At 39.4% G+C, this 14535-nt stretch overlaps 1 protein-coding gene across 4 annotated transcripts in view; it reads right to left on the reverse strand.

The window, feature by feature from the left end:
• Positions 1–14535, reverse strand: part of MTMR3 (myotubularin related protein 3) — a 115308-nt gene that overhangs the window by 24822 nt on the left and 75951 nt on the right. For all 4 annotated transcript variants that reach the window (XM_069496779.1, XM_069496780.1, XM_069496778.1 and 1 more), the window contains exons 5-7: positions 11976–12058; positions 9157–9323; positions 2041–2137 (exon numbers count right to left, since the gene is read on the reverse strand). In XM_069496779.1, coding sequence (XP_069352880.1) covers positions 2041–2137; positions 9157–9323; positions 11976–12058 — 347 coding nt within the window. The remainder of the gene's footprint in view (positions 1–2040; positions 2138–9156; positions 9324–11975; positions 12059–14535) is intronic.

A 14535-nucleotide genomic window follows, 5' to 3' on the forward strand; every position in this document is an offset into this window, starting at 1 on the left:
ACCCTGAAGACTGCTTTTGAGGTGGAACTAGTAAACTCAAAGACACAAAGTTAATTTTTAAAACTCATATTAGGGATTTCCCCCCCCACCCCGCCCCCTAACAAGCTTGGTTTAATTTATAGTTTTCTGATTCAATTTTCTGAACATTAAGTTCATTGTCCTATAGGTACTCTACTACCTTACCACTCTATAAGGACTATCTGCTCTCTTGTGGATAAACAGTTTCCAGTGTAGGAAAGGTGGGTTACACTCAGGAAAGCCTGCGGCAGCGTCACACTTCCTGAGGCCCCTCCCTCCTCCTGTCTCCACTCTCCTTCTCTGCTTTGACTTATCACCGAGAATAGGCAAAGATAAGACAGGTCTGCAGCTGCTTACTTCTCACAACAACCTGGGTTTCTTAAGTCCTAGACCAAGGCCCATGTTAAAAGCTGTATATAATAATTAGCTATAGCTTTTCAAATGAAAAACAAAAACACTCTGATGGCTGGCCACAAATGGACCAGGAAAACGGCTATAGTAATTTAAGGCAGCTCGAAGGACCACAAGAATGATTGGTGCTGCAGGGAAACTCAGGAGAAGGATATATTAATTTAAATCTCCTAGACAACTTTCTTTTGTTTTATAAAAACTTGGATCACAGACATCACAGTAGTTAACTGCCTTTCCCCACCCAAAGCACTTAAACGTTTTAAGGAAACAGGTAAAGGCTAAATATTTAATAATGATTATATTAACATTTAATGGTTAAATGATCATAGCTGTGAAGTTGGTTTTAAATCAACATATTAAAGAACAGAGTAATACAGGTTGAGCATCTCTAATCCAAAACTTCAGAATGCTCCAAAGTCTGAAACTGAATGCTGACGTAACGCCACAAATGGAAAATCCTACACCTGACCTCATGTGATGAGTCATAGTCAGAACTTTGTTTCATGCACAAAATTATTTAAAATATTATATAAAATTACCTTCAGGCTATTAAGGTGTATATGAAACAAATGAATTTTGTGTTTAGACTTGGGTCCCATTCCCAAGAAATCTCATTATGTGTATGCAAATTTCAAAATCCAAAAAAATCCCAAATCAGAAATACTTCCAGTCCCAAGCATTTCAGATGAGGGACACTCGACCTGTACTTATGTCTATTTCATAGGATCTAGAATAAAATTACGGTCATAAAAACTAGCTCCTAAGTGTTTTGTCACTGCTGATGAGGTCACTGATCCTATCTCTAATGTGATGCTAAGTGGTGATGAGAACAATGGAAACTGCCTGCCTACAGGTCAACACAGTATTATCTAGTCATGCCTGTGCCAGGGAGAACGGAGGCCTGGGGGGAGGGTAGAAAGGAAGGTTCCAGGATCCCGATAAGGAAGGATCATTTTCCACTCCCAAAGACAGCAATGGGAACAGAAGATTCAAGAAGTACTCTGAAGATCACACAATTATACCAGTGGTCCCCAACCTTTTTGGCACCAGGGACTGATTTCATGGAAGACAATTTTTCCATAGATTGGGGTCAGGAATGGTTTTGGGCTGATTCAAGCACATTACATTTATTGTACGAACCTCTCTGCTAACGATAATCTGTACTTGCAGCCACTCCCCAGCGTTAGCATGACCCCCTCAGCTCCACCTCAGATCATCAGGCACTAGATTCTCATAAGGAGCACACAACTAGATCCCTCGAAGGCACAGTTTACAGTAGGGTTTGTGCTCCTATGAGAATCTAATGCCTCTGCTGATGTGACAGGAAGCGGAGCTTACGTAGTGACGCCAGCGATAGGGAACTGCTGTAAATACAGATGAAGCTTCACTTGCTCGCCCACCACTCACTTCCTGCCATGTGGCCTGGTTCCTACCAGGTCACAGACCGGTACCAGTCCTTGGCCTGGGGGTTGGAGACCACAGATTTAGACTTAATAAATATAACCATTTCAAAGAAAAAGTCTAAGTTCAAATGTTCTGCCACATGAGAATTGGAATTTCTGCAAAGGCACTGGCTGTGAAACACAGTCCACAGGGACCCATATAACTCACTTGTACTTCTCATTGATGTTGGAAATCCTCCAGGCGTTGTTCATATCAAAACCCATCCTCTCCACCTCGTTTTTAAACCTTGATGTTACATGCTCCCCTAGGGGCCAGAGATGAATAGCAAAAAAAGGAAGAAATAAATACCATTTTGGAAAACAGGTAGAATAAAAGCATTAGTTACCCTGCTAGGTTATTTTTTTTAAAGGCATAAATTGTATAAATAATAAAATAACATATATTTAGCTTTAGTTTAAAAAGATCCCTGTCAAGTTAAGACCATAAAAAGGAAAGAAACTAATTTTGATCAAGAATTATTCCAACCAAGCTGGGCACGGTGGCTCACGCCTGTAATCCTTGCACTCCGGGAGGCCGAGGCAGGTGGCTTGTTTGAGCTCAGGAGTTCGAGACCAGCCTGAGCAAGAGTGAGACCCCGTCTCTACTAAAAATAGAAAAAAATTATATGGACAACTAAAAATATATACAGAAAAAATTAGCCGGGCATGGTGGCGCATGCCTGTAGTCCCAGCTACTCGGGAGGCTGAGGCAGGAGGATTCCTTGAGCCCAGGAGTTTGAGGTTGCTGTGAGCTAGGCTGACACCACGGCACTCTAGCCTGGGCAACAGAGTGAGACTCTGCCTCAAAACAAAAAAAAAACAAAACAAAAAAAAAAAAAAAGAATTATTCCAACTAATCCCTACTATCAACTCAGAGCAGCATCACTGAACTCATTTGATAAAGGACAAAACCGAAACTGAGAAAGGCTATCATGGCAGGTCTGTCTGGCCCCAAACCCCATGCTCTTGTCACTACACTGGCTACTTTCCCACTTCCACACTCATACCAACAGTACACGTAGTAAGAAAATCAATAACAAGACCACCAAGAGTATTAATACAGACCTACAATTCCTCATCCAAAATCCTTTGGTGCAGATTTCAGAACATGAGTGTTTCCCAGATTTTAGAAAGGTAAGACAATACATATCTTATAATATTAGGCTCATGCCCCCAACAGGATCTACTTAATTTAGCATTAATATTTCTCATTTCAGTGAAATGTATGGATAATTTACACCAACTTGGATAAATAAAGCAATAAATAGCCTCCTGTCAGCTCATACCAGGATAAGTCACCAAACAGAGTAAGAAAAGCCTTTTGGTTTTCAGAGCATTTTACAGAATTGCAGGTAAGAAAGAGGTCATGGAATCATAACTGCCAGTACCTAGGAACCTCAGGAAACACCATACTACTAAGTGCTGATCATTTGTGATACCATCCACCCATATAGGTATAATGTGGCTACATTCACCCTAATGAATTTGGCTTTTTATTCCTTAAGACAGCAACAAAGGTAGAAGTGAGTCTAAGATAAATGTCAGTAAATCTAAAATAACTTTCTTCCTTGAAAACAAACAGTCCTAGAGCAGTAATTTTATTAAAAAAAAAATTAAGTAGTACCCCTAATGCATAGTGTTACCAATTATAAAATAAGTACTAGCGGGGGTTGGGGAAAACCAGCACAACAAACAAAAGCACAAAACAGGCTGCCTTGGTGATCAAGGTATAATGCTTTGCTCTCCCCTAGGAGAGGAGTTACAGAATAGGAAACAGCAATTACTTGAATGAAAGACAATTCTGTAAAACTACTTCTCATTTAAACTGCTTTTCTTGAGCTTAAGCTAGGTATTACACGTTTCCTGAAGAAGAGCTATAAAAAGAAGAGGTTCACAGATGCAGGAAGAAATAATAGCTAAATCCGTCCCATTTTGGAAAAGTTTTAGAAGCGATATAGTGGGCTTCCCAATAGGAAAAAAGCTATCTGAATTGGGGTGCCATCTGTCTGCAAATTGCAAGGAATATTGACCATCAAGAATACTAGACAAGGAGGCCAGGCGTGGTGGCTCACACCTGGAATACTAACACTTTGGGAGGCTGAGGTGGGAGGGTCACTTGAGGCCAGCAGTTCAAGACCAGCCTAAGCTAGACCTCTTCTCTACAAGAAATAGAAAAATTAGCTGGGCATGGTGGCACATGCCTACAGTCCCAGCTACTGGGGAGGCTAAGACAGGAGGATGGCTTCAGCCTAGGAATCTGAAGTTGCAGTGAGCTATGATGATGCCACTACACTCTAGCCTAGGAGACAGAGATCCTGTCTCAAAAATAAAAAATAAAAAAATAAAGGAATACTAGACAAGGAGTTTTTGATTCATAATGCCAATCTAAAAGCTGTAAAACTATGGCAACTTCCAAGTTCATTAAGAGAAGATTTTTTTCCCCACCCTAGGACATAGCTCTAAGTCTCTGCAAAAGGTGAAAACACTTCTATTAATGATCTTACATATCAATACCTCTATCTTAGGATAAAACACATAGATACCCCAAAAGAATCTTGTGATCTAAAACTAACACTAGAAAAATAATAACCACCACCACTATTACTAGCAATTTACTTTGTAGAACCATTAACCCCAAGAAGAGCTTAGAACCACCATCCAGAGCATGAAATTCTGAGCAATACATAAGAGAAATATATACTGAGTTGCAGGTATAGAAAATCTGTTATTTCAAGTTCCATGAGAACATGGAGTTTTAATATCTTTGTATCCTCTAAAGCAGTGACTTCATAAACTTGGAAACTGATCACCACAATCCAAAATAAGAACTATGTTTCACATCACAACACACGTTTATTTTTTAAAAGGGGTTTCACAAAACAATATCCACTCCTACTATGTCTGTGATATAGTATCTTAATTTTCTATTGTTTCATGTCTTTAAAATTTGATTTCATGACCCACTAGTGGATCACAACTTGTTTGAAAACCACCACTTGAAAAAAATCTAGGGGATCTTAAATAAATGAGTAATTTAATAAGCTTTTAAAAATTATGTTAGATGTTCACTTATGTTTATTTAGCCAGAAGAGTAAATACATCAATTGCTAGATTCTCCTTAATTTCCACCTCAGAATTCCCATGTCTCAACTGATTTAATATTAGATATATTGTAATATCCCAAATTATTTTAAATATTGGGGCTATGAAGTTTTTGTTTGGCTTTATGTTTCCATTTCAACCCTTCTTGTCTACTTCCCCATCCCCAAATGGGGATTTGTCTCTTTTCAACACTTAGTATTTCTTATACTACAAATACAGTCCAGCAATTCTCATTTTAGAGGAAATGAAAACTTTTTTTAAAGCAACGAACTCTCTAACCTCTATCACACACTGTGTCAACTGGCAGTCTAAAAATTTTCCCCAAGAAAGTCTAGCTCCCTGGTTGATTCTGAGTATTCAAGCCCACAATCACACACAGCTTAAAGGCCTGGGATAGAAGGCACAGGCCTTTACCTGGCACGTGAGGAAGCAGACCACTACCAGAGTTACAGATGAGAACTATCCCTCCCACATTTTCAAATACGGACAGAGGAATTACTCTTTTTTATGTAAAAAGGTTTCAAAAGTCCTGCACACTTCCTGGGCTGCATTCAAACCAGAAGACAGGTAGGCAGCTGCACAGCAGTGTAAGACCCAGAGTCATATGACATTTGTGGATAAACAAGATGTGTTTGATGGATGTTTCTCACAAGAGAGATCAGAGAGGTAGGCCCGACACTACCAAACTGAAGCTGAACTGACCAGTCATCTGTCAGGACCTTCAGATTAATGCTTTAGGACAGAGCCATCGCCAAGAAGCCAGCTGCAATGAAGACCAGGAAGTTGAGGACATGGGAGAGAAGCTTTTAGCTTTAAGCCCACTCCTATTTTAGAGTTAAGGGACTAAGAGCAGGGTCAAGTGTTTGCAAAGGCTTTTGTAGGTTTCACAGGTGAACTCCAATAGCAATGCTGAGATTTATTCCAAAGCTCGAGACCTAGAGCTGTGGCCACAGTATGGCTAACTATGAATATGACAGATTCAACAACTAAAAACTAGATTTATATGAATACCAAGGCAATGATGTAATTTTCCCATATCCCACCTCTCTCATACATTCTACCCTTAACAGGCTAGGTGGAGGAGAATCCATAAAAGGATTTATTAACTGCAGAAAGACTAAATTTCTACCCCTCACAATCTATGCTTGTGATCTCACGTACTGGGGAAGATTATAAAAAGGCATGACTTTGAAGTATCTCAAGTGTTGTCTCATCCTAAAGATGACTTACAAGAATGTGGTTGTCTGGTATGCTCTTGTTTGGTGAGTAATGCTATAGCCACCCAACAACACTCAACAATTTTGGGTGGAGACAAAAGAACCAGGTTGACTGGCTTTTAAAATGCCACCAAGGTGGGGTTTTTCTTGTTATTGTTTTTTGTTTTTTTTAATTAAAAGCGAGTTTTTCCTCTGTACTCCACAGTGAAAATACATAAAAGGAAAAAAACCACATATACACAAACACTCAACCAAGTCATTGAAATACAGTAAGACCGATTCCATGTGAGTGGTAGCAGGTTAACTTCAGTGTGGATGTGTACACTGGGAAGAAACAAAATGTAATCATTACTCAGTTATTTCCAACAAATCAGTTATGATGGCATTACCTTGTAGTTGCATAATTTCCTAACTGTTTTCACAAGCATGGCACAGAAGTGGCACTCAAACATTTACTGAATTGAACTATGTAGCATTAACAGAGTTGATCTTCAAGATACCCAGATCAGCTTGGGCAGGAAGAACATGAATGTTCCAGTATGAAGTACAAAGGAAACTAAAGTGCAGAGAGGAAAAATGGTTTGCCCAGTGCTTTGTTTTTTTTCCCCCGCAACTAAATAAGAGTATGTGTTTGAATTCAGGTTTCTGATTCCTAAATCGGCACTTTACCCCAACACGTTCCATGCATCACAAACCCACAAAAAGACAGGACATGTTGTGGATATCTCTGTCCTGGTAGCCAAATACCAGATATAATCAGGAAGGAAAGGGCCTAGGGACCAAAGTCATCCTACCTCAGGACAAAGTCACCCACAATTAAAAGACAAGAGTCAGGTTCTGAATTGGTACCTCTTAGGAAATAGCCAAAGGGTTGGCTCAAATCCAAAAGAAACAACTAAAGTTATCAAGGAAATAAAGTCCTCTTACAAAGATGAGGATTTTTCAGTCTGTGGTTGTTAAGAGAACAGGATAAGAGAAAGCAAGCCTTGTTGACTGAATGCTGACAACCCAAAATTAGGAAATGTCTCTTGGTATTAGGGGTCTTAAAGTTCTTCTAAAATAATGCAACAGGATGCACTCATTAAGTTCATTATCCTAAGAGATGATAGAGACTAAAAATTTTAAAAATAAGATGCAATGGTTAAAAACTCAGCAAATGTACATGTAAGATTTGTGCACTTCATTGTCTATAAATTTTGTCTTTTAAAAAAGCCAGCTAGGTGTGGTGGCTCACATCTATAATCCCAGTGCTTTGGGAGTCCAAGGCAGGAGGATCACTTGAGGCCAGGAGTTCAATACCAGCCTGGGCAATGCAGTGAGATTCATCTCTACAAAAAATTTTTAAAATTAGCCGGGCATGGTGGCACATACCTGTAGCTACTCAGGAGGCTGAGGCAGGAGGATTGCTTGAACCCAGGAGTTTGAGGCTGCAGTGAGCTATGATTACGCCACTACACCCCAGCCTGGACATGAGTGAGACCTCATTTCTTAAAACAACAAAAGCCCAAACTTGAAGAGTCATAAAGAAAACAAAAAAATAAATTTAAAATGTGATAGCACCCCAATAAAGATGAAAAAGAGAGATGCAATGGTTAAGAGTGTGAAGTGAGAAATAGTTGAAGCACATTCTCATAAATTTCCAAGGTTCCTGTGGTCTCTTGTGGATGTCTTTGGATTCCACCAGCCTGGCCAGGCTTGTGAGAAGTTTAAATTCTGAGGCTTCCCCTGAGGTTCCACGAGGGCCTCTGTTTTTCAAGCTCTGTATCCACAGCACCCCACACAGTCAGGCACAAGCTGAGCCCTGGTTTTAAATCCCAGCTCTGTCAGTGACTAGCAGTGGGACTTGACAACAAGCTTTACCTGTGAGCCTCCATTTCTTTGGCTCCCAAAACAGAGACACCAGGCTATCCTCCCTGTCTGATGAGGTCATGAGAATCAAACAAAAGTAAACATGAAAACATCTTTAAAAATAAGATAATGCTTATTTTTGTTATAAGCATTTAAACTGAACACAATAAAAATCTGAACCAAAAGCTTCAATCAGTGATGGACCAGGGAACAAAGTATAACTAGATTAGCTTCAAATGTCTAAAATAACCCAGGGCAGACTTGAAGATTCAGGATTAAAATTCCCAGTATAAAGAAAGAAGTTCCAAGAGTAAACTTACTTGAGGGAGGCTCACAACTTTTCACTGCTCAGAAATTCAAGACTTTGCCTCGAAGCCTAACACACTAAGAGTCAGTGTCAGACCAGCAAAGTTCTATTTATGGCAGCATAAAGTTTACAGAAAACTAAATGCAGAGAAGCAACATAACTTGGTCAAGGCAAAGACAGTGAATGGGACAAAGATTATATGAGAAGTCAGGATGCCTGGATTCCAGAACAGGCTTAACAGCTCTATCTGTCCTTGAGGAAACAACTTGGCCTCTCTGGACCTCTGTTTCTTCATCTATGGGATAAAAAGGGTGACAATAGGTAATCTATGACTTGAAAATTCTAAGACAGTGAAAGCCATTTTGTATTCCACTACTCTACAGCCTATCCTCACACCTCTGTGCCTTTGTTTATGACACTTTCTCTCATGTTCTTTTCCCCATTCTCTAATCAATGAACTACTATTCAACCTTCAAAGCCTACTCAAACGCCACTTCTAATGTGAAGTCTTCCCAAGCATGTACACAAAACTCATGGCTTCTTTCTATTAGGCTTCCATAACAACCACGAAGCCTTATAGCTGATTTTAGGCCCAGCAGATTGTAATGCCAAGCCTAGTGTTCTTCCCTTCCCTTAGAAGGCAGGAAACATGTTCTATTAAGCTTATAAGAATGATGGACACATCATTATGGTGCTCCATAAAATACACATTGATTGAATACATGAATGCTTAGGCCTCCTATGTTAACGGTACCTCCAGCAAGTAGCCTGACAAAGCCCCTTGCCATTTGTACATCTTAGGAAGGCCTACCTGGTCTGCACAGGTCTCCATGTTGCTCTTTTTCACTGGCATAGACCTCCATACACCAAGCGTGGTATGCAAATGAGAAGAGATCTTCTATTTTAGCAGGTGGTCGGATTGCATTATTCAGTCTCTTCAGCCACTCTTGACACTGCTCAAAGGTTGAGAACTGACACCTTTGGTAAAGCCAAATAAGTAATCAGAAGACAGTTGACAATGAACATAAGAAAAGCCACCATTTCAAGAGTGCCTACTCATGGTGAAATGGGAACTACAATCGAGAACGCATCAGAAGCAGTCATTCACATATTCATCATCATTTACAATAAAAAAGGACCCAACAAATTTTAGCCAACGATGTAAAATATCAAACAGAAAACTGGACGTGTGGAAAACCTATTTTTTAGACTAATGAAATCCCTTGAGATTAATGACAATTACAGAAAAATGGCAGTTATTCTCTTTCATGAACAGGATTTCATTCTACTTCTTCCATCAAAGTTTTCTGCTTGTCCCTCTCAAGAAATATGTTTAGAAAAATCTTTTTGGTTTTGTAATGACATATTAGGCCACGCTAAAAAATAAGCCACAGCACTACTTTTAGTCAGTTAGGGAATAATTTCATTATCTGCTTATTTAGCAATTAGGACAAATCAGATCCAAAATAAAGACAGATTACACTGAAATTTTCAGCTGTGACCACATAGAAAACAAAAATTCTATCATCAACTGCAATTTTCAGTATATACAACTAACAGGTCAAAATAATTAGTGTAAACTGATTTAAGAATTTGTTTAAATATTTTGCCTTTTTGAATGCAGTGTTAAAAACTGAGTAATAACCATAATCAAACTTTTTAAACTGAGTTGTAGCCAGCATCTATCAAAAGCCAATTCTCACTGACTAAAAAGTAACTATTTACCTTAAAACCAACGGGTCACTTAAACCTCTCCCTCATCCCAATCAATGTGACTCATCAATATGCCAACACACAATGTTTACTGGCACCCCAGAGTAGGTCAAAGAGAAAAAGTAAAAATGTGCAGAATTTAAAATTTCTAGAGCTACTAAATTTCAAAACGAATTTTAGGCATCATTTTGCAACTATCACAGTTAAAATTAGATCAGATAAAAACCATCAATGGATGCTAAACCTATAGAGAAATTTTGATGAGAAGTAGGAGATTTGCACTGTCTCAAAGTGCCTTCCACAGATTGTTTATTAGTTGCAAGGCAGAAAATATAGAAGTTATACAGAAATCAGGTGACATCTTGATTGGAGTAATCAAAATTATCATCATGAATGAGGGATAAGTGGACACCGTTTGCCTCCAGATGTGATACAATACCCTGGAAAGGACACATCATGTACAGTATTCCAGCTGAGAATACACAACCTCAACTGAGGAAACATTTGACAAATACAAAATGATACTAAAATAAAAGATTGTATTGCTCAAAACGTGAATGTCATAAAACACAAAGAAAGGATGTGTAAAATGTTCCAGATTAAAGAAGGCTAAATGTAATATCTGACCTAGACTGGATCCTATACTGAGTGAGGGGGTGAGGGAGAATGCTATAAAGGATATCGTTAGGTCAACTGACAAAATTGGAACATGTATAGTATAGATTGGATAAAAGTATTATCAATGTAAAATTGCAAAGTTGATAATGATGCTGTGGTTATATAAGAAAATATCCCTATTCTTAGGAAAGCACACTAAAGTATTTTGGGGTTAAGGGCCATGATTAGGTAACTTACTCTCAAATTGTTCAGGAATACAATCTCTCTCTCATACATACACACACACACACACACACACACACACACACACAGAAAGAGAAGGCCTCCACAAATAATAAAGCCAATGACAGTAAAGTGTTAACAATAACACATGGGCCGGGCGCAGTGGCTCATGCCTGTAATCCTAGCACTCTGGGAGGCCGAGGTGGGCGGATTGTTGAGTTCGAGACCAGCCTGAGCAAGAGCGAGACCCCATCTCTACTAAAAAATAGAAAGAAATTATATGGACAGCTAAAAATATATATAGAAAAAATTAGCCGGGCATGGTGGTGCATGCCTGTAGTCCCAACTACTCGGGAGGCTGAGACAGGAGGATCCCTTGAGCCCAGGAGTTTGAGGTTGCTGTGAGCTAGGCTGATGCCACGGCACTCACTCTAGCCTGGGCAACAAAGTGAGACTCTGTCTCAAAAAAAAAAAACAAACAATAATACATGAATCTGGGTAAATGGTATACTGATGTTCTTTGTACTATTTTTATTTTTGTACTTTTTTTGTAAATTTGAAATTATTTCCAAATAAAAACCAAAAAACATTTTTCTCATGCCTGTAATCCTAGCACTCTGGGAGGCCAAGGTGGGAGGATTGCTTGAGGTCAGGAGTTCAAGACCAGCCTGAGCAAAAGCGAGACCCTGTCTCTACCAAAAATAGAAAAACTTAGGCGGGCATGATGGCGCATGCCTGTAGTTCCCGTTACTGGGGAGGCTGAGGCAGGAGGATTGCTTGAACTCAGGAGTATGAGGTTGCAGTGAGCTGTAATGACACCACTGTACTCTACCCGGGGCAATGGAGCAAGACTGTCTCAAAAAGAAAAAAAGAAAAAAAAAAAAAAAAAAGTCTTTCAACATAGCAAAGTACACTAAAGATAATTAGATAAAATATTTTAGGCACTAACTACTCAGAAAAAATATTCCTAACAAGTCTGATTCTCAAAAGGTGTTTTGCTAAGTTACCAAAACTTGGATGGATCCATTCTTTAAAAATATTTTCCACACTAAACAGAAACACAAATATACCACATACCTGATAACTTTACAGTCTTTGCAAGTCAAATGAAGCTGAAATATATCTCGGCATTCAACGCTTTCTATAAGCTGTAATGGAACCTGTAATTAAAAAAGATGATGTCCCCTTAGTCAATAAGGCATTGACCCTGCAGTTCTTCAATGCGTCCAATGAGACTGATTAGAAAAAGCTCTATAGGGGAAAGAAGCAAATAGAACTGTAAACTTATCTGGATCAATAGTACTCAAGTGATTTACTACAGAGTGAACCAGGGCTTCCCTTTACCTCTAAATCAATGGCCTCAAGTCATGTCATAGCAGGAAGACAATGAACAAAGAGGCAGCATCACCTCTGGAAGAACAGAGGAATCTCTCAGGGAGCAAACTTACAAGATCAAAGTACTACACTTTTAGATGCTATTACTGGCTACAATTCACAATGACACAGAAGCTAAAGGGGACCAGAATGGTAATTCCATCTTGCTTACTGAAAAGAACTGCAGATCACAATGTAAGTGGGACTATATCTGTTGTCTGCCCCAAATGATAGAGTGGGCTCACAGATTAGTTAGTGTCGGCAGAGGAGGCTCCTGAAAAAGGCTGGAGGTCTAAACTGCCTGTAGGTTGCACAGAGAAGATGACAGGATAGTAGCTGCTGGTCAGGCTGTTTTGCTTGGTAGAATAGACCCACAGGTATCAAGGAGGAGGAAGAAAGCCACACAGTGATCAAATATCCTAGAACTAGCTAGGACTGACTTGCTTCTAAAGATCACTTAGGAGACCTGCTTGCCAAGTGGGGCTTAGGTCTGAGCATGCTAGAATGGTTCCCTCCCTGCCACTCTGGTCAGCAGACTCTAATTGAACATAGGATTACGTAGGATAGTGGACAGGGAGACAGATAGCAGGCAACACATCTGGATGGAGGTGCCAAATCCTCAGGGTGACAAGCATCCTCCTCCTGTCCCTCAAATCATCCTGATTCAACCCCTGGCTTCAAAAATCAATTTCCAGACCTTCAAAAGAACCTGGTAAAATAATAGTGCATTCTCTTATTCCTTAAAAAAGGGGTGGACTACTTGTCTCTTATACTGTATCTATCAAGCCCAGCCAGAATGTGGCCTGGGAGTTGCAAATAACATTCCAACAATTGTGTTTAGCATGAGAAGAGGAAGACAGTCTCCTCCAACGCAGACAGAAATGAGCTAGTGCTGCCTGCACAGGGTGGCCCTCATGTTAGCTGAGCAAGTTTCAGCAACAGCTTCCTGCAAACCCTGCATACTACACAGGTGCCAGAGTCACCAAAGAACGCTCAGAACAAAGATGTGGGGATCAAAAAGAAGCCCAATGCTGGAAGTCTGGGACAAAGAAACAGAAACTGGGGCAAGGATTAAAGAAGAGAAGAAAGCAAAATAATATTACCCAGATAAATGGCTAGGAGTTTCTACCTCAGGACTAAAGTCTTCTTGCTTTTAAGTCTATAATCTATAAAAATTCCCTTACGAATGTAATAGGACTGGGAGTAAGAGAAAGACTAAGAAATCTTGCCTGTGTTCTGAGAAAAAAGGAGATTTTGGCCCTCTGTTTTTGTTTAAGTCCTTAACCCCAAGGTGCTGTGAAAACTGCAGCTGATGCGGCTAAGAATTCTTTCAAGACCTGTATATCTAAGAAGGAAAAAAAAAATAGTATCAGTAGAGATAAATTATAAAGGAGGAATACAGAGATTAAGAAGATAGAGGTTAGAAGATAACAATGATTTGTTCTCAGGCCAGTCCTTTGGGTACCCTATAACAGACTCTCATATTTCTTTTTTTTTTTTTCTTTTTTTTTTTTTTAAGACGTACCCCCTTAACTATCTTACCCCCTTTACCCCAAAAAGGGCCAGATTGGCAATTAAGAGGTCTGAGTTCTAGTGTCAGTTTTCTAAAATCTTACCAATTAACATTTTGCCAGCTTCTTTGGGTGAACCTTCAGCCTTCCTATATGCTACCAGCCTCTGCTTTCTGAACCTTGGATGGTCACAATTTAGGCAATCTCAGGCACAGGGCCTGGAGTGAAGTGAAAGTGTACTTTACAAAAATCCACATGAAGAGGTTGCTCTCCCAGCAATTACCTGTACCCCAAGTACTCTTCAATTGCCTTTCCTTATAGCTACAAAACATGAAAACCAGCTAATGCTATCAGCAGCTGGGGGGAATGAATCAGCCAGTTCTACTGTACTACAAAAAACAGTAAGTTTTACATCCCTACTATTGAACCAGAGCCCTAGGGCCTGTGCCCAAACTTGTAGAGTAAAAATAATAAAACACTTCAGAGCATGCAAAATATTTGCTACCTAAAATGAATTCAATATACAAATTTTTCATGTATTTTAACATTGCAAATTTAAGGAAGCAGAACAAAAATGTTGGTTCTATGCATTCAAATCAGAATGCAGATACTACTAACAAGTCACCAAAAAACACCATGTATATGCAAGTCACAAATATGGAGAATAGCAGGTTTTAATATTCATGCACATTGTCACATGCAGGAAAGTTTACTGTGCAGCAAGAATAGGGGCATATGAAAGAGAAACATCG

This window comes from Eulemur rufifrons, chromosome 21 (genome assembly GCF_041146395.1).
Source record: "Eulemur rufifrons isolate Redbay chromosome 21, OSU_ERuf_1, whole genome shotgun sequence".
In the NCBI taxonomy this organism is placed as follows: domain Eukaryota; kingdom Metazoa; phylum Chordata; class Mammalia; order Primates; family Lemuridae; genus Eulemur; species Eulemur rufifrons.